At 39.0% G+C, this 26,300-nt stretch overlaps 1 protein-coding gene across 1 annotated transcript in view; it reads left to right on the top strand.

Annotated features, from left to right (window-relative positions):
• The window catches only part of LOC145003076 (uncharacterized), a 31,835-nt gene extending 23,046 nt beyond the window's left edge, over nt 1-8,789 (top strand). The window contains exons 2-4 of the mRNA XM_078962226.1: nt 7,513-8,021; nt 8,068-8,244; nt 8,436-8,789. Of these exons, the coding sequence (XP_078818352.1) occupies nt 7,513-8,021; nt 8,068-8,244; nt 8,436-8,789 (1,040 nt within the window). The remainder of the gene's footprint in view (nt 1-7,512; nt 8,022-8,067; nt 8,245-8,435) is intronic.
• The last annotated feature ends 17,511 nt before the right edge of the window (nt 8,790-26,300 follow it).

The following is a 26,300-nucleotide window of genomic DNA, read 5'->3' as shown; positions in this document are numbered from 1 at the left end:
TCCCATCCTAAGATCATTTAATGCATGCAACATGTGACTTGGTGGATTCACTTAATAGCCAATTCATATGCGAAAGAGTCACACAACTACCACATAATAGAACCCTATAGGAACTATGGCATCACGTAATCAGGTAGTTCTACCATGCAATTCCTGAAGATCCCTAGCCTATAACTAGCATGTTGTTCTAATATATCATAACATCAAATAACAATATGGTATTATGGGGTCTACTTACTAGCTCCGACTGATTGTACACTTCGCATCCTCCTTTATTGTTTTTGAAAGCCGTTTTGAAAATCATTTTAAAATCTTTACCTTAATTTGAGACTAGATTCACACGAGTGTTCCTCTAATTCACTCAAATCAAGGCTCTGATACCAACTTGTAACATCCATAAATTTCACCAAAATTTAAAACTTTGTCAAGCATTTGAAAACCATTAATTATTACAAAATGTTTTCAAAATTGTTTCATATTAGAGTATGCCAGAAATCCAAATCATAAAATGTGAGGAGGTGCATGATCAAGCCTTCTCCTTCCCACAATCCTATGAAGTACCTGAAATCATAAACCAAACTTTAAGCCTAAAGCATAGTGAATTCCCGAAAAATACACACACCATAATCATACACATATAATGACAACATACTATGGGTCCAATCGTCTATTGGGATGGAATACCCTAGGCCCTCAACGATCGGGTTGGAATACCAACATACTATGGGTCTAATCATCCTCGGGATGGTATACCCTCGGCCCATAACCATCGGGTTAGATTGCCCACATACAATGAGTCCAATCATCCTTGAGATGGAATACTCTCGGCCCACAACCATCGGGATAAAACTCCCAGATACAATGAGTCCAGTCATCCTCGTGATGGAATACTCTTGGCCTACAACCATCGGGTTCGAATGCCCACGTACAATGAGTCAAGTCATCCTCGGGATGTAATACTGTTGTCCCACAACCATTAGGTTGGAATGCCCACATACAAAGCTCATATATCAGATATCACATAACAGTCTACATACAGTCAAACTAATCTACAGATCACTAAGCATGGCAACTTCCCATCTACCAGGATACATATCATAAACACATAGAAACGTCCTATCTACCAGGAAACCAATCTAACAGATAAAAAAAATTATCAAGCAGGATAACCATCCAAAGGGCCAACCTTGGTGCCGTAGACCCTGTCAGTATAGCTCACCTCACAATGCCAAACTGAACTGAAGAAATCAAACTCCCGAATACAGCTCCAAACTCAAACAACTATAGTCACCATAGAACTAGTCCCATTAAGACCCAAATGACCAGAATACCCTCATAAGTCAAACTTGCTCAACCCTTTGTCAAAGTCAACAATCAACAATCCATGTTGACCTAACTCATCGAGTGCATCTACTGACTCGTCGAGTTCCTTCAGAAAATAGGAAATCAGAAAAAACCCTAACTGACTCGTCGAGTCAACTCATCAGCTCGGCGAGTCCGCTCATAATCCAGAAAGCGCGAAAACCCGATTCAACTCGTTGAGTTGGCTATGCAACTCATCGAGTTCCTCCAGACCTTTTCTCATTCAGACATTTTTGAGCAAAACCAAAACTCCAAACTGTAGATCTAGCTTCCTACGGTGTGGTTAGCACGTAAAGTTGCTAACTTTACGTGCACGCAAGGTCTCAAAAGGCTTAAAAATCCAAACTAAGTCTAAGAAGAGGTTTAGGGCATGGAGAGAGGCCAAAGCTTCATAAAGCTTGAGGATTTATGTCAAAGAGGACCTAGAGGAGTCTAGCTTTGAAGCCATGTCCTCGTGACCAACTCAAACCTGAGAATGACCCCCATTTTGCACCAAAATGCCCATAAACTTGTATAAGAAGAGATATAAGGAATGGAAAGCCAAGGTAAATACTTTTTACCTCCAAATGTAGGCCAACACGATGTAGATGTTGGATCTACAAGCTTCTTCCCGTTCCAAGTCTCCAAATCTTCAAGCATATTTCAAGAAATGCACCAAACACAGACTTTTAGCCTCTCTCTCTCTCTCTCTCACACACACACACACACTCAAATAGGGTTTGATCGATTAGGGTTTGCTTCTGGACGTGAAAAGGTGGTAAGGAGACTGTAAGGAAGGACTTAAGGTACTTTATATAGGGTGCAAACCCTAAAATTTAGGGTTTTCAAGTACAGACTCTTCTCGTCGAGTTGGGTCCTCCAACTCGTCGAGTAGGTTCCAGAAATCATGCGACCATATCACTCTCTACATGACGAGTTGGGGCAACCAACTCGTCGAGTAGGTCTATAATTATGAATATAAAGATTTAAAATTTATGCTTGGGAGTCGGGATGTTACAAAAGGGGTCATTGCATGTAAGTTTGGACTCTAACACATTCTAGTAGTGGCAAGAATTTGGTATTCTTGTGCTTGTAGTAACGATTTGGAATTGTGAAATGAGAGTCATTGAAAATGTATTTAATTGATCTATTTCACAATAGAAGGGCCATAGATAAGCATAGTGTGCATGCTTGGAGCATGGCATGACTATTGTTTTAATTCAAGTGATAAGTTGATTACTCGAAACATTATACAATGACACCATATTGGATTAGGTTGTTCTTGTGTTTCACTTCTGTCACACCCCCAAACCTAAACGACAGAAACGTCCGGGGGTGGATGACTTCATGTTTAAGTATCACAACACATGCATCATAGTAATCAAAGTACAACAACCATTACATTAAATAAGTATAAGTTTTTACATATGTGTTCAATCAATGAATATTGACACCAAAATATAGCAAAAACTTAAAGACGCAACTCAAAACTGCTCCTTCTTCTCAAAAGCTCGGGAAGGTACCTGTCTACTGGTTCCCTGAGAATACAAGTATTTTGAAAAAGAGAGTATCAACATTTAAGTTGAGTGAGTTCATAAGTATTTATGTTTCAAAGCTTGTTTTCCGTTCCTTGAGTATGTTTACTACTCCAGAAAATCCTATATTTTCCGATGTAATTGAAAAGTAGTTTTAATCCCATAAAACCAATCTATGTAAGTATTACTGTACTTATAAAACAGTGTGACATAGTTATAGTTCACAGTAAAACTATCAAAATAATCTTTTATGTATTGTTATGTTTTCCATGTTCTATAATTCTACTCTTTGAAAACCCTATAAAAATGAATGTGCTTGGCTCCACCAGTTGTTATTGTAAACTGTATTCTTGTAAAACCAGTACTTTATATTCGTACTCTTTAGTTTAAGTATTTATACACTAATAGTATTGTTAATATCTTTTTGTGAGTTATTATAACCATACTAATGACTCGAGGTCTTGATACGACGCTTACAGGTGTTGGAACTGTAACGACATTTGTCACCCTATGGCATGTCAACCTAACTATAGCTAGTAGTTGGGTAAGGGATTGTGAATCCCATATAGATTTATACACATTTTTATCGCTCTCTGTTGGGAGATTCTGGTTATAATCATCAGGACTTTAATAGTGTTTGCTTACTTAACTGAATAAATAAGCTAATGAAAAAATATTTCACAAAAACCATATTGATGCTTACGCGTATAGTAAAATTGCACAATCATTCTGCAATAAATGACTGGTAGTATGTTCCTTGTTTAATATACTTGGATACATAAAGTAATTTGCACATACGTGTTTAGTTTCAAATTATATCCCTATGTGATTGACTAGTAAAATAGAATCCTTGTATCGTAAATTATACCTATTATAATTTATTTGTTCTATTTGGTATGAACTATCATGAATGTACCCATTTGCTCAACATGTTACAAAGGGTATTGAAACCGATTGAAGTAACTTTTATATTCATATACACCTGTAATATGTATAATTAAAACTTAAACGACATTCAGACGAATAACTATACCCTAAGCCCACATCCAAACAAGGAAAATGAAATAAAGCAAGTTATTAGTCCTAAGCCCTTTAAATCTTATATATATATATATATATATATATATATATATATATATATATATATATATATATATATATGATTTTGGCAAAATATAAGTTTAAAAGGATTTATAAAACATTTAAAGGGTTTAACAACATTTAAAAGAGTTTCAGTGATTTTGAGTCGTTTTGGAAGATATTTAGAAATCATATATTTGTAAACACAATAAGCTCGTGTTAGACTTATATTCCCCCCCTAAAAAAGTAGTAAAAATGCAAGGGTATGAACTCACCTCGTGTATGAGTTCCTGGTTGGTTTCGATGTTGTTATGATGATTCCCGGTATAGAATACGTGTGATTAACCGTATCCTGATTATATTTTACACATAATTGAATTCCCTAAATTAGTTAACTAGTAATATAACAAGGTAACTAATATTTGCTCAAGGAGATTACTTACAATTAGTGAAGGAATTAGGGAAGCAAATATGAAGTGTTCTTGAGAGTTTTAAGGTTCTCTGGATATAACTTGATACTTGAGAGAAAATAAAGAACTATAGCTTGAAACTTTGTAAGAGAATGAAGAGTTTACGGTTGTTAAATGTGAAAATGAATTCATTTGCACATTATATATGAAAGAACTTGATGTGATATGTTCATTGGTAAGTGTATTCTATCACATTGGTATGCTGAATTAAGATAAGATATGAGATATTTGATGTGTTCACGGTTCATGGCCAACCATGAACATCTATTTTGTTTTGAGATTCAATCGTGAACTACCTTGGAATAAGTCCCAAACCATGAACTCCCTTTTGGTTTAATTAAATGGACCTTGAACTCAAAAGATCCTTGGATCTTTGGACCATGAACACCTTTTTAGGATAAAAAGCAATCTGTGAACTCTATTCTATGTGATGTTTGACCGTAAACTCCATTTAATGAGTGTTTTCATGACCTAAACTTTCGTACTTTGACTTATCTTGACTTATATAATAAGTTATAAGTGTACAACTTTCAATGTAAGAGTTTATAACTTATAAATATGTATGATTAACAAGGCATGTATAATTATATACCTTAACATATAGAAGTATGTATTCTTGGTATTCAAAGTTCTTATTTGTTTGATGGTTATGATGTTAGTTTACTTGCATACAGTTGTAGCTTAGGCTTTTATTCAAATAATCCCAACTTACATTGATTTGAAATTACGGGTTATTACAACTTCACATGTTTTACTTCCCGAATAATAGGTTTATTCAAACAACCACAATTGATCATACTTTGGAAGTAAGTAGTGAGGTAATATTGTCATGAATCCGACTATAGATTGTCTAAGTGCTTAGCCATAGCAAATGTTTGTTGTAGTGTTCATGAGTGCTCCTGAAATAAGATTTGAGTATTTGATTAAACCCACGCTCATCTAAATCACTTCATGGATTTTATCATGAGTGATTGTGAGATGATAATATCTTATATTCTTGAAACGGAGACATATAGTTATTGTCTACGAGTCGGTTGTGCATTGATAATATGTAAGCACATTAGTAACTTGGTGTTATAAAACATATTGTTGTGTGTAATTTGATGACTAAATAGTTCAAGAATACGAGTTGAAGTTTATCCGTTCCTCTTACCCTAAATCGGATAAAAGTGATATATGTGGGCCCCTTGATGATTTAGTGATGACACTCTAAGCACTTGGCCAAGACTGGAGTGATTTGATTTGTTCAATTAGTCAGTCGTCATAAATCAGAAATCGGGAAACAACTCTTGGACAGATAGAATGATTATGATCCATGTCTCATGTCCATATGATATCTTGTAGAATGGAGGAATATTTGATCCCTTATCTAAAGGATGTGTTACTAATATGATCAGAATTCGACAACGGCTTTTGAAAGCTACGATTGCTAATCAGATTCTAAAGTCATACTTGCAATAATAGTTATTAGACTTATCCAAGTGGGAGATTGTTGGATTAGGTGTCTAAGCCCATAACTATAATTGGTGTGTACTTGATTTGATCATGAGCATGGTCCTTTTGGGTTGCCTTCAATCATGCAACTTGATAGGATGACTAGTGGAGAGAGGGAGAGAGAGAGAGAGAAGGAGGGAGAGAGAGAGAGAGAGAGAGAGAGAGTAGGATTTATTATATGAAAAATAAATTAGTACTCAAAATGATTTTATTAATATATTACAAGTTTAATATATTATATGGAAATCATATTATTAATTAGCAATTACTCATAAATAAATTTTATATTAATTTTAGGTATTCAAGGAACTGATTAATAATGGAAAGACTGGTTTTGTGAATCATTGATAGTTGAAAAAATGGGCTAATGGACTCATTAATTAGGAGTGGACGAAATCATATAGGGAGGCCCTATAGATTTCGTCCAAGGCCTTATAAGGAGGAGTCCATAGGCTGCTTAAGCCTTAAGCAGAAATGAGGGTTTCCTCCAAAAACCCTAGCAGCCCATAAAACTGTAAAAGGACCCCCACACATGAGGATTTCGGCCCGTATGCATTTCAAGAAGAACCCTGGATGACTTTCTCATCTCTCCAAGTCATCCTTGTTGTGTTGATTGTTTGTGACTCCATTAGAGGTGCAAACACTTGGGGCACTAAGCTTTCAAGAGTCAATGATTGTTCTTGTTATTACAATATAACAAGTGAGGTAATCTTCTAACCCTAATGTATATGTGAATTTCGAATTTTAGATACTAGATCTAGGGTTATTGCTTTGGTGTTCAAATTTGTATGTTGAGTAGAGAAAAACTTAGATCCAAAGAAATTAGGATTGCATGGACACATAGGAATGTTGTTATGCTCATAACACATCATTTTCTGCAACTATGTACACTATAACTCTGCCAAATAAGCAGGCATGTGATAGAAAATGCCTAGTATACTCCAAAGAGCATGATAAAGTTTTTTGTTTTTGCTGTAAAATATTTAGAAAAGGGATCCCGAAGGTCAATTGGATAGTGAAGGTTATGCAAATTGACAACATCTTATTACAAGACTTAAAGAGCACAAAGGTGGTTTAGATCATCTCACAAATTTAGCTACTTGTTTTGAAATGTGTGAAATATTGAAAGTTAATGAAACAATTGATAAAGTTAGGTATAATCAACTTAAGAAATAAAGGAAGCATTGGAAACAAGTACTATTGAGGATTATTGCACTAACGAAATATCTTGATAAATATAATTTAGTATTTCGTAGCACTAATGAAAAATTATATCAAAAAAGTAATGGAAACTTTATGGGAGTGATTGAGATGTTTGAAGAGTTTAACCTGGTTATGAAAGAGCATGTGTGTCGTATCACAAATGATGAGATCCATGTACATTATCTTGGCCACAAGATAAAAAATGAGGTGATACTTTTACTAGCTGGTGAAATTAAACAATAAATCATTAAAAAAGTAAAGGAAGCAAAATATTACTGTATCATACTTGATTGTACCCCTGATACAAGTCACCACGAACAAATGTCTTTGATAGTGAGGTATGTAAATTTCTCCTCTAATGATGTTATTGTTGAAGAATATTTTTTTAGGTTTTTTAAATGTTAAAGGGCTCTTTGATATTACATACAATGAATTAAAATCCCTTGGTCTTGATATTGATGATATGCGGGGAGAAGGGTATGACAATGGATCAAACATGAGTGGAAAACATCAACGAGTTCAAAAGAGATTTTTGGACATAAATTCTAGAGCATTTTATACTCCGTGTGGTTGTCATAGTCTTAATCTTGCACTTTGTGACATGGCTAACAGTTATAGTAAAGCTAGAGATTTTTTTGGAGTCATACAAGTATACACAAAATTTTCCAGTTCTACTAAGAGGTGGAAATTTTTGAAAGAGAATATCAAACGTTTGACTCCAAAGTCATTGTCTGCCACTCGGTGGGAAAGTCGTGTTGATAGTGTGAAGGCTATTAGACAACAACTTTCGGATTTAGGAGAAGCTTTACTTGAAGTTGCGGAAAAATACAACGATGCTAAAATCCAAAGTGAAGCTAAATCGCTAGCAAATAATGAGCTTGGTGGATTTGATATTTTGGTATCCATAGTCATTTGGTATCAAATCTTATAAATGTTGAACTTAGTTAGAAAAAAAATTACAATCAAAAGATATGCTTCTCGATGTTGCTATTAACGAAGTAAATATGCTAAATGAGTACTTCAAGGAGCTTAGAGAATCAGGGTTCTCCAAGGCGATTGATGATGCAAAGGAACTTTCCGTTGAAATGAATATTAATCCGATATTCTCTCAAAAGCGGCCAGTTAGTAGAAAAAAATATAATTTGCTGAGAATTTAAGTGATCAAGATGTTGTATTTTCAGCTGAGGAGAATTTTAAAGTTAATTAATTTTTATATATGGTTGATCAAGCAAGTGCTTCTCTTAAAACAAGATTTCAACAATACAAAGAGTATGAAAATATTTTTGGTTTCTTGTTTCCAAAAAAAATGAAGGAATTTGGTGAAAAAGATCTCAAGTCATGTTGTAGCCATCTCGAAGCCGCACTTAAGTTTGGTGAACAATCAGATATAGATTCTCATGAACTTTATATGGATTTAAAGTTGATTGATATGTTCTTACCAAGTGAAATTACGTGCCTTAGTGATGTTTTAAAGTATATGAAGAAAGTCGATTGTATTCCTAATGCAATTATTGCCTACAAAATCTTGTTGACTATTCCCGTAACGTTCGCATCTGCAGAAAGAAGTTTTTCAAAACTGAAGTTGCTGAAGTCCTACTTACCGTCCACAATGTCACAAGAAAGACTTAATGGATTGACGATAATAGTTATGAGAATGATATATTAGATACTATTGATTCTGAAGAGTTAGTGAACAATTTTGCTTCCAAGAATGCTAGGAGAATCTCACGATTCATGTAGTTGTGTAAGATTATCTATTGTTTTATGGTTCTTTTGTTTTGCTTCATATTATAGCAATTATGGAATAATTAATGAATTTTTGGTATAAGTAAAAAATATATATTTAGGGGCCCATTTTTTAGTTTTGCATTGGGCCCATAAAATCAACGGATCGGCCCTGAATTTAGCCACGACCTATTCCATCCTTCAAATATTAGAAAAAAAAAACTCTATTTAACCTAAACTAAACCGTTTCGTACTAAAAAAAAGTAGAAATCGAGAGAGAATCAGACTTTACCTGGCAACCAAAATCAAAGAAAAGACTTATTCACCTTTGCTCTCTTTCTGTGTCTATTTCGTCCTCGATTGTTTAGAGTAGAGATGGCGGTGAACTGTTCTTTTCCGGTCACTAAAAACACACACAAACAATTGATGACTTGTAATCGAAGATGAAGAAGAATTTTGATTTAAAGGTGGAATGGTATTAGAGCTTCAATACCTAGTCACTCAAAACATACAAAATCAGTTATGGTGGTAGATGGTGATAAGTATACCGATGGCTCATTGGAAGAGGGATTCTGACATGAGAAGTAGAATAAAAGTCTATTCACACATAAAATGGCAACGATGATGCTTTGGTGCTCACAATAGAGGAAAAGATGGTCTCCGTTGGGAAGAAGTAGACGATGATGGAGTTGGGGATGGGTTTGTGGAGGCTTCGCAGTTGGCAAGATATCCTATAATCGGAGAGCAACGACATATAGAGCGGTAGTGGTGAGAGGGTTTTGGGTCTGAACTGTGATAAAAAAGTCAGTGAGGTTAGTCTGGTGATATGGAAGATAGATGGTGATCAGGAAGAACGATCGTATTTCACTGGAAGTCGATGGCGTTGGGAGACACTCAGGAAGGGTCGAAGAAGCAGCAGCCGAAGGCAATGTTTTGAAAACCGGACCGGAGACCGAACCGGTCGTCTTACTGGTTCGATGGTTCAGATGGTCCAACCGGTTGGACCGATCTCAAAAACCGGGAAAACCGGATGATGTCATAATTATATTTAATTATATAAAAAATACAAAAAATGAAAAAAAAAATTTATAAAATTTCCGGTTTTGACCGGTTTTGTCGGTTCAACCGGACCGGTTTTTACCAGTTCAACCGGTTTTTACTGGTTTTCACTAGTTCAAATGAATACCAGTTTTTTGGCATTTAAGAACCGGATCCGGGACCGGTTCCCAATTGAACCGATCGAACCGGCCGGTCCGGTCCGGTTTTCAAAACGTGGGCCGGAGGAAAATGAATGGAACAACTATCGTAGCTAACCCCTCAAACTTATATATATATATATATATATATATATATATATATATATATATATATATATATATATATATATATATATATATATATTAAGTTATATAATAAATAAAAATTATAACAAATGTCTATAAATTTATATACGTATGTATATACGAGTATGAGATATATATCATAATCAATTATATGTGGTGAATTGATTTTTCATACATATATATTAGATATATGTCAATTTTTAATTTAAAAAATCAATGTTTAACAAATTAATAATTTTACATTTCTTAACGTATTAATTTAATTTTTTATATATACGTATATCGCATGAATAAAACTAATAAAATTTCTTAACAATTCATACACAAATTCATAATTAAACCAATACATTACACAAAAGACATAAATGATTGAACTAATACACTACACAAAACACTACTTGCAAATTTAAAAGAAATACATTCCTTAAAGAAAAAAAAAATGCATTTCATAAAGAATTGACAACCAATTACTTCCGCCTTTTAACTAGCCTAAGTGTACCAACGAAACCCAACCCAGTTGGGAAAGAGGTGTAGGGTTAATAACCATTGAGGACAGGTGGGAAGTTCGACACCCATTGGAATCCCATTAAAAAAGGATAAGGGTTTGCACTGTAAATGAGCTCGAACCCGGACTTCCGCTGAAAAAAGCCGGAAGGCTTCCGCGTGGTATTCGGTGTTTAAAAAAAAAAAAAAAAAAAAACTAGCCTAAGTTTACATACAAGGGACTCGGATAATCCTACACCATACACAAACAATAGACAAAACCACTCTAAAAACCTGTACAATGTCAAAATGAACACTCAAGAATCACCTCGCAAACTACTCCATATTTATTCTTTCTGTCTCCTTCGTATCCAACCAAGATCAAACTTCATCAACAAATAGAGGAACACTGATATTCTTCATTTTCCCTGTCAAATACCAAAGCTCAAACACCCAATCCAAACACACATGATTTCTGTCAAAAATCAAACCCATATCCCCTTCTTTATCATCGATTTTCCAGGAAAACCCAAACATCCCAATGATTTCTATCAAAAAAAAAAAAAAATCTAAAAAAAATCTAAAAAAAAGATAGAACTTGATACCGATCGAAGCAGCAGAGACACCGAACCCTCGCACTCCTCTTCCCCTCCCGTCGAGCAAACAAACCGAAAACCCCGTCATCGTCGCTGCTGCTGCTCGCGAAGCCTCCCAGACCGCCATCGGACCTCTTTCCCCTTCGCAACTACTTCCAAGACAGAAGACGAGTAGTCCCGCTGCTTCGTCTCTTCCTTCTCGTCCAAGGTCATTGCCACCTCGCTGCTTTGATCCTTCTGCTTCTTCAGTCTAGTCGAACGCCGGAGGCCATCGCCGATGGCGAGTCGAGCGACGAACCTTCGTGCTGCCTTTCGACCCATCAATTGTTCGTTCTCGTCCGCTTTGTTCATTCTCGTTCCTTTTCTTTACCCGGTGAAACAAATGACAACGATTAAACCACAAGGTCGCCGGGATCGGCCTATCTCTCCCTCCACCTGCGATTGACCGGCAACCATCGGACCCCTCACCAGATTTTGTGTTTCCCTCGTCTGCCGTCGCGTTCCTTTCAAATCGTCGTCGATTTCGTTCACGACTCTTCTTTTGATCAAGCAACTGATGACGACGGGGCATAAAAGCCCTAGATTAATTAAAGTTTGGCCGTTAACATAATAAGCCCTCCATGATATTTCTTTACATATAAGCCCTAATTTTCTTTCAACTTTGATACATTTACAAAAGAACCCCCTACTGTCATATTTATCTTAAAAATCAATGCCATCCCAACCTTGACCCAATTTATTCAAAACAGTCCCTTCCATAAATTTTTCTTAACAATACCAGTCCAAGACTCAAAACATTAAACATATTTAAACCTTTTCAGTCCCTCCATTTATTTATTTTAACCAAAGCAATCCTATTTTGGTTAATTAAATTATCAAATAGCCCCCAATAGTTTAAACTCATTACGAAGCGGTCTCGGAAATATTTCAAAGTTCAAGAATGGTGAATTTGTGGTTTCTCATGACAAGTTTCTCAAAAGAATCCGAATTCGAACAACGCGAACCCACGTTTCAAGTGTGAGTGCGTACGATCCCTTTTTAATATTTTAATTCTTTCGAGGGGGAATATATGTGCCTAAATATTATGTTTATACAAATCAATTTCCTTTTTATGCGAAAATACCATAAATCTAGTTTATAAAAATATTATTATTTGAAAATTTACCATATTGTTAAAGTGGGGTATGATCAATTTAAGAAAGAAAGGGAGCATTGGAAACAAGTACTATTGACCTTTACAAGTTTTTGGCTTAAAAATAAAGAAAAATAGTAAAAATCCGGATAATTTCGCAAGAACAGTACCCCGCCACGTCACCTCGCATCAGCAGCCTCCCCATGTCCGCTCCGGTCGTGTAAATGATAAAACTCATGCTTTTGTTTTATTATTATTATAAATAAACTATTGCACTCATTTGGAACTATTTGCTACAATAAACATATAAATTATAATAGGTATAATTTATGATTCATACAAACTTGTTAATATACTTTTTGGAAATACATATGCAAACTACATAATCAGAGTTTCTGATGAAATTAGATATATAAATTATATTAAATATAATTTATAATATAGTTATGATATGACTATTTCAAGGATACTTTTCAATATTTTACACATAATTATCAATAAGGTATTTGTGAGACATACTTCAAGTACTTATTCAAGTATAAAACAAAAGCCCTGAAAGTTATAACCAGAGTCTCCTTGAGGGAGAGCGTGACACTTGTATATAGATCTATATGGGATTGACAATCCCACATCTCGACTGTTAGCTACAGTCAAGCCGAAAGGCTTGGGATTACAATTGTCGTACCATATTACAACGCCTGAAGAACGTTGTGTTTCAGGTGAGGCTTAGGTCATCAAGTATGGTTATGACAACTCACAACTTTGAAATTGATAAATAAGTTTGGTGTAAGAATAAGTAACAACTTTATATAGTTTTAATATATTAAAACGATAATACTATTTCACAAGTTTTATTACTAGTATAGGTGTAACAACCCAATTTTCACGTCCAAAAATTTCGTTTTTAAAACATTACTTTAGAAAATGTTAATAGATAAAAACATTGTTTGATCAGACTACATCACAACATAACCATGTTCAAAAGTCAAGTCATACAACCAATCGAAACATCAGAGTATAAATCCCAAGGAAATCTAATAAATGCGGAATCCAATGTGTGTGCATGATGTGCCGCTACCGAGCCAGCTCCTTCCCCTATGATGAAGAGGTACCTGAAACCAAAATTGTAAACTGTAAGCACAAAGCTTAGTGAGTTCCCCCATTGTACCACAAACCATACAATGACATAACATACATAAATTGTCAGGAATATCTGGGTGCCCGAACTACCCCTTCGGTCCTCTCGACTGGATACTGCCTAACATATCTGGGTGCTGGCCTCCCCTTCGGTCCTCTCGATCAGATACCGCCTAACATATCTGGGTGCTGGCCCCCCCTTCGGTCCTCTCGACCGGGTACCAGGGACTATTTCACCTCCCTTACTACTACCACATAACACAGATATCACATATCATACAACCACATAAACATAACACAGGTAGTAGCAACCCTAGATGATTATCACAAAGATAATCATCTAATCATACATCTCCTAGTGGTGGGCCGACATTGTGGCCTTAGACCCACCGCTACTGGAAGGTAACTCACCTCGGAGTAGCTGCTGATCTTCGTGGGAATAGTCTGACTGCTGCTGCTGCTGTTCCGGAAATCCTCCGGTTGTATTCCCACAAATCACTTAGTCAAAAACTGCTAACTGACCTTTGGGTAAAATGACCATTTTACCCCTAATCATGCCCTAAGTCAAAGTTAGAGTCAACTTCCAGTTGACCCGACTCGCCGAGTTGGCTCGCCAACTCGTCGAGTCCATGTCCAAACGACTGACCTGAATTCTGTTTTTACTCGTCGAGTTAGGCGTCTACTCGACGAGTTCTCCTTACAAACTGATGTTCAAGTCCTTCATCCCACTCGCCGAGTTGTATGAACAACTTGCCGAGTTCATCTTCATCCGATGAACAAGTTATACTGTGACTCGCCAAGTTGTATGAACAACTCACCGAGTCTGATCTTGATCTAAAGAGATTGCCTTGAACTCGCCGAGTCTGGGCATCGACTCGCCGAGTTCCACTGTGGGTGAGTTTTGGCTTCCAACTCACCGAGTCCCTCCTGGACTCACCACACGACTCGACATAACAAAAAGGAGACAAACCCGAAGACTCGCGACTGGACTCGCCGAGTCCGCTCCATGCAAGAGCTAAAAATGCGATTTTGCTCGAATCCAATCCATGTCATTCGTAGATCTGGGCTCCTAGAGCATGAATAACACGTAAAGTTTCCAACTTTACGTGTAGATATCCATCTATGGGGTTTTTATGGTTCAAAATGCACCAAAAGAGTGGATCTAAGGTTTATATGCAATATGGGCTGATAAAGGTAGTGGATCTGAGCTCCTGGAGCTCAACTATGCTTGGATCTAGAGACCAATCAACTTATTTCGAATTATCATGCACATACAAGCTTGGAAATGAGCCAAGAATGTCTTAAATGAAGCCTTAAGCATAGAAACATGGGGAAAATGGGATATACCTCAAAGGAACTGCTGAGAGAACACAATGGTGCTTGGATGGCTTCCCCTTCTTCTGGATCTACTTCCCTTTTTCTTCAAAACCTTCAAGAACACACAACAATTGCTTCAACTCTTCAAAGAACAAGCTTAAACAAGGGTTGGGAGCCCTAGGGGGTGAATGGGGGCTGGCCTAGGGCGGAAAGGGGGATTAAATAGGGTGCAAACCCCAGAAACTTAGGGTTTCATCCAATAGCGGTGACTCGCTGAGTCCAGGATATGGACTCGCCGAGTCGCCAACTTAAACGCGTCCCGGGGGTCCCGTCCCTACTCGGCGAGTCAGACCTATGACTCGCCGAGTCCAAGGCTTAAAAAGGAAAATACTCAATTAAGATTTACATACCAGAAACCAGGTGCTACAAATCTTCCCCACTTATTTTAGACTTCGTCCTCGAAGTCTGCTGCTCAATCCTGGAACAGCTCGGGGTAATGCTCCATCATCTCATCCACCGGCTCCCAAGTCCACTGCGAACCCTTGCAGTGCTGCCATTGCACCTTCACTAACTCCACCCTTTTGTTTCTCAAATCCTTCGACTTCCTGTCGAGGATTGCAACTGGGCGCTCAATGTAATTCAGGCTGTCGTCAACCTGAATATCCTCCAACGGCACTACTGCTGAATCATCCACTAAGCACTTCCGCAACTGAGAGATATGGAAAGTGCTGTTGATCTGGCTAAGCTCGTCCGGCAGATCCAACCTATACGCCACCTTTCCCACCTGGGCTACAACCCTGATGTAACGACCCAAAATTTAAGACCAAAAATTTCTTTTAATAAATCATTACTTAAAGTAAAGTCATCATTCCAAAACATATTATTAGTATAAGTTTTCAAAACACATGTTCATTATCAGAGTAAACATTCCCAGGCTGTCTAATCTATAGTGTGTGCCATGCGATCACCCCGAGCTCTTCCCTCCGCTACCGGAAGTACCTGAAACCAAAACTGAAAACCGTAAGCACGAAGCTTAGTGAGTTCCCCACCCTACCACATAGCACACATAACCACATGCTGCACATACTGGGCCACGCCCACTATCTTGGGCCTCGCCCCCTACTTCGGGCCTCGCCCGCTACAACGGCCTCGCCGCTCCAGGCCCCGCCTGGCTTCGAGCCCCGCTCGGATACAGATCTGTTTTACTTAGGCCTCGCCCGTCAACAAATAATAACACATAAACATTTCACAACACATAACTAACACATACAAGTGGTTCTATCCTAAGGCCTCGCCTATCCTAGGCCTCGCCCATGTTCTGCTACTGATGAGTCATGGGACCCCGTCCACGCTCCTAATGGTAGTGAGGTACAGGCCTAACCCACTCTCACTCCTGTTCTAGTTCGGGCCTCGCCTCTATTCTGCTACTAATGAGATATGGAACCCCATCCACACTCTGCTACTGGTGAGATACGGGACCTCGCCCACACTCACCTCCGTACGAGGCACATACATGTATCACACAGACAACAAGTATAAACTATCATATAAACAATTCCTTGGGCACCCGTCCGCTATTACTGGACCTCGTCCTGAAAATAATACTAGCGTACTGTGCCTAGGGCTAACCCCCGGGTCTTCTACTCATAACTACATGGGCCGGCATTGTGGCCTTAGACCCATTCACACAAAAGGGAAACTCACATGCACTGGCTGAACTTGCTGATGATCTCACTAGTTGCTGCCCGACAACTCACGAAACTCCTGCTCCCCTTGCTCCCTGAACTACCAATATCAATGCAACACTGAGTCTAACTGACCCCCGAAAGACAACCAAGTCCACCCTGGTCCAAGGTCAAAGTCAACCTTCCAGGTCAACCCTACTCGCCGAGTCACCCTACTGACTCGCCGAGTTCAAAATGATCAGATACCTTCCATTCGCTACTTGACTCGCCGAGTCAGTCCATGACTCGCTGAGTCTACCGATTTCTGAGTCCAGACCTGTCCAACTCATTGAGTCTCCACCCGACTCACTGATTCGAGTCACAACTCGAAGGGTTTGGGGTTTCGCGACCTGACTCGCCGAGTCCAAGAGCAGACTCATCGAGTACAAGGCAATCTGCATACGACTCGACGAGTTGTTCATCCCACTTGTCGAGTTTCTCCATAACTTCATGCTACTCGCCGTGTCCACTGAAAGGACTCGCCGAGTCCCTTCAGTTCTCCTTACATGCAGAGGACTTTTGAGTCATGCATGGACTCCAAGCTATAGATCTACCCTTCCCAAGCCTATTCCGCACGTAAAGTTCCAAACTTTACGTGTAGAGAATGAGATCTAGGCAAAATATGCCAAAAACTAGGGTTTAAGGCCAAGGGGCTTCAAAATCGACTTAATGGTTGATACTTTATGCTTCTCCAGACCATAACACACTTGGATCTGAAGTAGCAACTCCAGATCCGGCTTCTAACCCATAAGGGCGGCTAATCATGGCTTAAAAGCCCCAAAACTCACAACCAAGATTTGATCTAAGGGAAGGAAATGACTTATTACCTTCAATACTTCAGAAAGGTTCCACAAACTCCAGATCTGAAGCAAATCCTTGAAGCTTCACTGATTCCCCTCCTTCTTCTTCCTTCAAATCACCCAAAAATGGCTTGGAAGCTTGAAAGTACAACAATGGAGGCTTAGGTTTCGTTTTCTGAACAAGGGAGGCTCTAAGGAACCCTAATGGAGAGAATAAGAAGCTTAAATAGTGCCCAAAGTCCCGGATTTAGGGTTTTCCTCGCACAGACCAGACTCGCCGAGTTGGCCACTTACACCTTGACCCGGAACCCGCTCGAACTCGCCGAGTCGACCCTTAAAATTTGGGATTTCATTCCTTTCTTGTCTTTTAAAACTTTGGGTGTTACACCTGAACGGTCCGATAAATCTGTTGGAATAGTGTCTAAGGCTATAACTATATTCGGTGGTGCATGGTCCTTTTGGGTTGCCTTCACCATAGCAACTTGAAGGATGATTTGTTAAGAGAGAGTAAATATTATAAGGGATAATATTTGGCTATTTGATTAATATAAGTCATAAATTAATTGGTATTAATTTGGTGACTTAAAGAGATTAATTAAATAAGAGGGTATAAACTGTCAATTGTTTGATAGTTAGACTTTAGACTATAAATCCATTAGGATACACCTTGGACGGATTCTAAGAGCTTTAGGATAGCTCAAAATCATCCATAGGGATATCTATGGAATGGATTTGGATAGCCTTAAGAGAAGATTATCCAATTAGGGTTTAGGGTGAAACCCTTAAGGAGTCTGATAGTATAAATAGACCCTATGGATGTGGGAGTTCGAGACACAACCTTAAGCAAGGAACCTCTGGTCGAATTCCTCCCCTCTCCTCTCTCCTAAATCATCTTGCTTTCTATTGGTGTTTGTAAGCCATTAGCGGAGTGACAATTGTGACTCTAGAAGCTCCAAGACAAACAAGATCAACAAGGGATTCAAAGGTATGATTCTAGATCTGTTTTAATATTGTTATTTAACCTAATTAGCCATTAGAAGTCTTGGATTCAAAAGCATGTTTATTAGAAAGCCTAGATCCAAGCAATAGGGTTTTGCATGCGCACATAGGAAAGTTCTTATGGCTAAAACCCAACAGTGGTATCAGAGCCTAGATTGGTTTTCTTTAAATTGTTGCTTGAATAACTGAAACAAACCTGCAAAATTCGATTTTTTGGGTTTTGAGTCACTGACTCGTCGAGTTCCAAGGTGGACTCGTCGAGTAGGCCTGACTCGACGAGTCCCCTTGTGCACTCGGCGAGTCCAGGCGTCAGGAAGGGCCAGATTCGGGATTTTTTCATAATTATCTTATGGAAACTTACCTTAATCATATTAGATCAATGTAAATCCGATTTTTTGATAAATATGACTATTATCTTGATCTAATTAAAGATATTTATCATCTAATAAAATATTTAATTTCCTTATATGATAATAATTAATTATTTTGGTAATTATCTTCAAAGAAATCAAGATAAATCAAATAAAGATAATTAGAATATTAATTGTTAATTGGAATTATTTGTTATTTGATCCTTCATGTTTTAAATGTTTAATACCTACCCTAAAGTTTTGAAATTTATATTTGTGATTAAAAGTTTTAATTTAGACAACTTAAATTTCAAACCCTAGATTTTGAAAAGTTTAAAATGCAACCCTATACTTATATAATATTACTAGAATAATATATATATGTATAAGTAAATTCTAGTCTTACCGCTAGTAGGCCTCATTCACGAAGCCGATCTATAAGGTGGGTATAAGGTTGCGGCCTATAAAATGGCGCTTAATGGGTGTACACTCACACCCACCGCTTGCTTGATTGGTGGAGGGTCGTTAGCCGAACGGGTAGGATAGGGCAACCTCATCCTCTCATTAAAAGTATAATAAGAAATACGAAGTAACTAAATCTTTTTTAAATTTCCCAATCTTAGTTACTTTAGGAAAAGTGAATTGATGCAATCCCATGAAATTACACTTTGCACCTTGCTAAGATGTTAGTGGAGCGTGTGTGGTTTACCGGCACACTAATTGGTTCTAAGCGAAGGTGGCGAAGGGTGATTCATTGTTTATCATAGTTCGATGGAGCGTGTGTGGTTTACCGGCACATCGAATAGGTGATCGTAACAATGAAGGCACCATGTAAATTTGCATGGTAATTCACACCCGCTTTGTGATCCTCGGCATCCCAGTCACAAACAAGAGGGGCATATCGAGATTTAAACATGCCATTGAATAGTTCAATGAATCTCATCCGAACCTAGGAATTCTCAAAAACAATTAGGACTAAAAGTTTAAGTTTTGTGATGGAGAATTAGTGAATCGTCATTCACTTACCTTCAATTTATTTGCATGTTAGATTACGGCATCCCTTTTCTAGTATGTAAATGTCATTGTTGGATCCTAGCCCTAATTTTTCTTATTGGGTGATAATTAGGGATTCTTGTTCTAATCTATCTTTGTCCTTTCTATAGATGTCAAACGCAAACAACGTTGCTGCTAGTTCTTTCACGTTGATGAGCCTTTGCCAAAAGGTCACCTTCGATGGAACGAACTTTGGCGAATGGATAAGATACATTCGCACCATTGCTCGCTATGAGGATAAAGAGTATGTCCTCGACGAGAAGCTCGAGAAAATCAACCCCGAAGTTGCTACTCCCGCTGAAATCACTGCCTTTGAAACTCATGAGCGAGATGCAACGAAAGTACATTGCATCATGATCGCCTCCATGAACTCCGAATTCCAAAAGTCCTACGAGGACATGTATCCATACGAGATGCATCAAGACTTGTTGGAGAGGTACCACCAAAACGCGAGACAAGAGCGTTACGAGATCTTCACTAACATGATTTCCGCTAAGATGGGTCATGGAGAATCTCTTACCGTGCACTTGCAAAAAATGCAAAGGTATGTCGACCGCCTTCGAAAGTTAAATGTTGACTTCGGCGAAGACTTGGCGATCGACATGGTGCTTCACTCTTTGCCTCCGATGTATAATCAATTTAGGATGACCTACCACATGAACAAAGAGGAGGTCACTCTAAGTAAACTCCAAGGTCTCTTGAGGGTTGCTGAGAGCAATTTCAAGGATAAGTCTGTTGCACCAACTCCCAATCCATCCGCTGCTCCTGTCTTGGCTATTGGTCAAGGGAAGGGAAAGAAGAGGAAAGCTTCTTCAAATAACTATCGAAAGGTGAAAGCCCGAGATGGTTCCTCTTCTAGTGGGACCAAAGTTGATCCCTCTAAGCCCTGCTCTAACCCGAAGGAGGCAGAGTGCCACCACTGCCACAAGATAGGACATTGGAAGAGAAGCTGCTCGGATTACTTGCAAGCCATCAAGGAAGGAAAGATCAAGCCATCTTTTGCAGGTATATATGCAATCAAATCTAACGATTCTAATCATGCTATTTCTTGGGTTCTTGACATCGGTTGTGGTTATCACATTTGTTCTAATGTGCAGGGACTAAAAAGAAGTAGGGATGTGGAGCAAGGAAGGATCAATCTAATCATGGGGAACAGAAGATCGTCGCCTGTGACCAAGATTGGAGTGTATTCTTTAGTGCTTAAGAATAGTTTAGTGTTAGATTTGAACAATTGTTGCTATTCGCCAGAAATGGCTAGAAACATCATTTCATTTCATGGTTTATATAGACAAGGATTTAGATTTTCTTTTAATAATGAGAATGGTTCTATTTTGGCTTATCTAAATGGTGTCTTTTACTTTGAAGCTATACCATGTAATGGAATATATGAAACTGTTATGATTGTTGATAACTTAGGAAATGATGTTTTGAATATTGATTCTTCCACTAGTATGGATAAAGCATCCTTGTGGCATTGTCGTCTTGGGCATGTCAACAAGAAACGCATAGCCCAATTCCAAAAGGATGGAGTGTTGGAGTCATTCGACCTTAGGGAAGATGACACATGCGAGTCTTGTTTACTTGGAAAGATGACTAAGTCACCCTTCACGAGTACTTGTGAAAGGGGTGAGGAACTATTAGACCTAATACATACCAATGTATGTGGACCTTTTAGATCAACCACGAAGGATGGGAACCGCTTCTATGTGACTTTTACCGATGATTATAGTAGATATGGGTATATCTATCTAATCAAGCAAAAGTCAGAAACCTTTGAAAAGTTCAAAGAGTTCAAGAATGAAGTGGAGAATCAATTGGGCAGGAAAATCAAGATGCTTCGATCCGATCGAGGAGGAGAGTACCTAAGTCTTGAATTCCACGATTATCTCAAGGAGTGTGGAATAGTTTCGCAATTGACGCCTCCTAGGACACCGCAGTTGAATGGTGTGGCAGAAAGGCATAATCGAACCTTATTGGATATGGTTCGCTCTATGATGAGTCGTGCCTCACTACCTATCTTCTTTTGGGGGTATGCCTTAGAGACTGCCGCCCATATCCTTAACAAAGTCCCTACTAAGAAGGTTGCCAAAACACCTCACGAGATGTGGACGGGGAAAGCTCCCTCGTTGGCACATATCAAGGTTTGGGGTTGCGAGGCTTTCGTAAGACGAGATACTCACGACAAGCTTGAACCTCGAAGTGAGCGATGTATTTTCATTGGCTACCCGCAAACTTCCTTTGGATGTCTCTTCTATAGACCGAAAGATAATGTTATCTTTGTTGCGAGGAGAGGAGTTTTCCGAGAGCGAGAACTCATAAGCCAAGGAGACAGTGGGAGGCAAATCGAACTTGAAGAGATTCAAGAGTCGATAGATGAAGGAACCTCAACCGCTGGCATTCAACCCGAGGAGGAAACTCCGGTTGAACCGATTGACGAATCCTTACCTCTTAGACGTTCCAATAGAGTTAGAGTTCATCCCCAGTTTTATGGTTTTCATATTACTACCGAAGGGGACACGTATATTAGTGATGGTACACTAGTAAATCTTGATGAACCTAATAGCTATAAGGAAGCCATGGCAGGCCCGGAGTCTGCGAAATGGAAAGAGGCGATGGATAGCGAGATCCAATCCATGTACGATAACCAAGTTTGGAATTTGGTTGATTACATGCCCAAACGCAAGACCGTAGGGTGCAAGTGGATCTTCAAGAAGAAGACCGACGTGGATGGGAACGTACACACATATAAAGCGCGATTGGTTGCGAAGGGCTTTACTCAAAATCCCGGTGTTGACTATGATGAGACCTTCTCACCAGTTGCGAAGATTAAATCTATTAGAGTGATGCTAGCAATTGCTGCATTTCATGATTATGAGATTTGGCAAATGGATGTCAAGACCGCTTTCCTTAACGGAAAGTTGGCTGAGGATGTTTACATGGCTCAGCCAGAGGGGTTTGTGGATCCAAAGCATCCGAATAGAGTGTGTAAGCTTGAGAAGTCCATTTATGGACTTAAGCAAGCGTCTCGTAGATGGAATCTTTGCTTCGATGAGAAAGTCAAAGAGTTTGGATTTGTACGAAGCGAAGACGAATCTTGTGTATATGTCAAAGCCAGTGGGAGTATAGTAAGCTTCCTCGTTCTATATGTCGATGACATATTACTCATAGGAAACGACATCCCGACTCTGCAGGAGGTTAAGTCCTGGCTCGGGAAGTGCTTCGCTATGAAGGACCTCGGAGAGGCTTCTTACATTTTGGAAATAAGGATAGTAAGAGAAAGAAGTAAGAGACTAATTGGACTTAGTCAGAATACTTACTTGGAGAAGGTACTAAAACCTTTTAGTATGGAAAACTCAAAGAAGGGAGAACTACCGATACAAGGAAATGCCATGTTGAGTAAGACTCAAAGTCCGAGTACCGAAGCTGAGATAGCAGAAATGAGCCGAGTACCATACGCTTCCGCAGTTGGCTCAATCATGTACGCTATGACTTGTACTCGCCCTGATGTAGCCTTCGCTTTGAGCATGGTTAGAAGATATCAAGGGAACCCTGGCAAAGCACATTGGATTGCGGTGAACAACATCCTTAAGTACCTTCGGAGGACGAAAGAATGGTTCTTAGTCCTTGGAGGGAGTGATGACTTGAAGATGCGAGGGTATAGTGACGCCAGTTTTCAGACCGACAGGGACAACTACCGTTCGCAGTCAGGCTGGGTCTTTACCCTAAATGGAGGAGAAGTGACATGGAAAAGTTCCAAGCAAGAATCCGTAGCTGATTCAACATGCGAATCAGAGTACATCGCAGCGAGCGAAGCGTCGAAGGAGGCAATATGGCTGAAGAACTTCATCGGTGATCTTGGAGTTGTGCCGGCCATAAAGGAGCCCATGGAGATTTTCTGTGATAACGAAGGTGCGGTTGCCTTGACCAAGGAACCGAGGGATCATGGTAGATCTCGACATATCGACAGAAAATATCACTTCATTAGACATCGTGTAGAAGAAGGACAACTCGTAGTGAAGAAGATATCATCAGAAGATAACCCAGCAGATCCGCTTACGAAGGGACTGAGTAGGGTTAAGCACTTGCAGCATGCTAGGAGTATTGGGCTGAAGGATGATATTAGCATAGATTAGATAGTATTAGAAACGTATAATAGATAAATGTAATTGACATTTGATGATTAAATAAAGGAGTTTTATTTATGAGTAAAGTTACTATCACATGTTAGTTGTTTAACTATTGTTTCACTTTGCATGTTTTGACTTCCAGAATAATTGAGTTTATTAGGAATAATCGAATTATTCAAATGGTCCACAATCGTTCATATGTTGGGAGTAGATATGAATGAAGATTGTCATGAATTGGTGTGTAGAGTGTCTAAATGGTGTTAGACATAGCAAGGGTTGCTGCAACGTTCATGAGTGCTTATGAACTGGTTTTGAGCATTGGAATAAACCCGCGCTTGCTGGAATCACCTTATGGAATACGATATAAAAGGTGATCGCAAGACGATAATGTCATATGGTCTTAAAACCTAGATATATGGTTTATGTTTGTTAATTGATTGTGCATTGATAATGCGAAAACGCATCAGTAACTTGATGTTATAAAACGCATTGTTGTGTATAGTTGGTTAATGAATAAGTAAATGCATATAAGTCGAAGTTTATCTGTAGATTTTATCCTAAGAGGATAGAAGAGATATCTTGGCCACTCGATGATTTGATTTGACTTATGTGCCGGGCCCGGTCAGAACTGAACTGATGTGTTCGATTAAGTTCTATGTCAAATAAATCGGAGATCGAGAAATCTAAATGCTAGACTAACCATTCCATAGGATTGTCAGCATGATATCTAACAGAGGACTGTACGATCCCTTATCTAAATGACATGATTGATTAGATCAGAGTTGACAGCGTCTTTGAGAGCTACAATTGCAAACCGTATTGTACTTGTATAGTTATTAGACTTATCCAAGTGGGAGACTGTTGGAATAGTGTCTAAGGCTATAACTATACTCGGTGGTGCATGGTCCTTTTGGGTTGCCTTCACCATAGCAACTTGAAGGATGATTTGTTAAGAGAGAGTAAATATTATAAGGGATAATATTTGGCTATTTGATTAATATAAGTCATAAATTAATTGGTATTAATTTGGTGACTTAAAGAGATTAATTAAATAAGAGGGTATAAACTATCAATTGTTTGATAGTTAGACTTTAGACTATAAATCCATTAGGATACACCTTGGACGGATTCTAAGAGCTTTAGGATAGCTTAAAATCGTCCATAGGGATATCTATGGAATGGATTTGGATAGCCTTAAGAGAAGATTATCCAATTAGGGTTTAGGGTGAAACCCTTAAGGAGTCTGATAGTATAAATAGACCCTATGGATGTGGGAGTTCGAGACACAACCTTAAGCAAGGAACCTCTGGTCGAATTCCTCCCCTCTCCTCTCTCCTAAATCATCTTGCTTGCTATTGGTGTTTGTAAGCCATTAGAGGAGTGACAATTGTGACTCTAGAAGCTCCAAGACAAACAAGATCAACAAGGGATTCAAATGTATGATTCTAGATCTGTTTTAATATTGCTATTTAACCTAATTAGCCATTAGAAGTCTTGGATTCAAAAGCATGTTTATTAGAAATCCTAGATCCAAGCAATAGGGTTTTGCATGCGCACATAGGAAAGTTCTTATGGCTAAAACCCAACAAAATCTCGGGCCCAATTTGCCCCACTTCCTGAATCGAATGACGCCTTTCCAAGGCGGCACCTTCAGGAGAACCATATCCCCGACTTGGAACTCCAAGTCAGATCGACGCTTGTCGGCGTAACTTTTCTGCCGACTCTGAGCAGTCTGAAGCCTGCACCGAACCTGCTGGATCCTCTCGGTCGTCTCAAGCACCACCTCAGTGCTCCCCATGACCCTCTGGCCAACTTCACCCCAGCATATCGGGGTCCTGCACCTCCGTCCGTACAACATCTCGAATGGGGGACGGTCGATACTCGCATGGTAGCTGTTGTTGTATGAGAACTCAGCCAAGGGAAGGTAGGTATCCCAGCTACCACCGAAATCTAACACGCATGCCCGCAACATATCCTCCAAAGTTTGGATAGTCCGCTTGCTCTGACCATCCATTTGCGGGTGAAAGGTGGTGCTAAAATGCAAACGACTGCCTAACTCGTCATGAAACTTCTTCCAAAAATCTGGAAGTGAATCGCACATCTCGGTCTGATATCACTGACACTGGCACCCCGTGTCACGCTACTATCTCCCTGATGTAGATATCGGCCAACTTCTCGGCCGAGATGCTCTCCTGGATCGGAATAAAATGGGCACTCTTGGTCAATCGATACATGATGAACCAAATCGAATCTACTCTGCGCGTAGTCCTGGGAAGCTTTGTGATAAAATCCATCGTGATGTCTTCTAATTTCCACAACGGGATGTCCAACGGCTGCATCTTCCCATACGGTCTCTGATGTTCGGCCTTGACCTTCCTGTAGGTCAAGCAC

This window comes from Lactuca saligna, chromosome 6 (genome assembly GCF_052625555.1).
Source record: "Lactuca saligna cultivar CGN05327 chromosome 6, ASM5262555v1, whole genome shotgun sequence".
In the NCBI taxonomy this organism is placed as follows: Eukaryota; Viridiplantae; Streptophyta; class Magnoliopsida; order Asterales; family Asteraceae; genus Lactuca; species Lactuca saligna.
The sequence above is the reverse complement of the archived record's forward strand: the minus strand, read 5'-3'. Positions and strand labels throughout refer to the sequence as shown.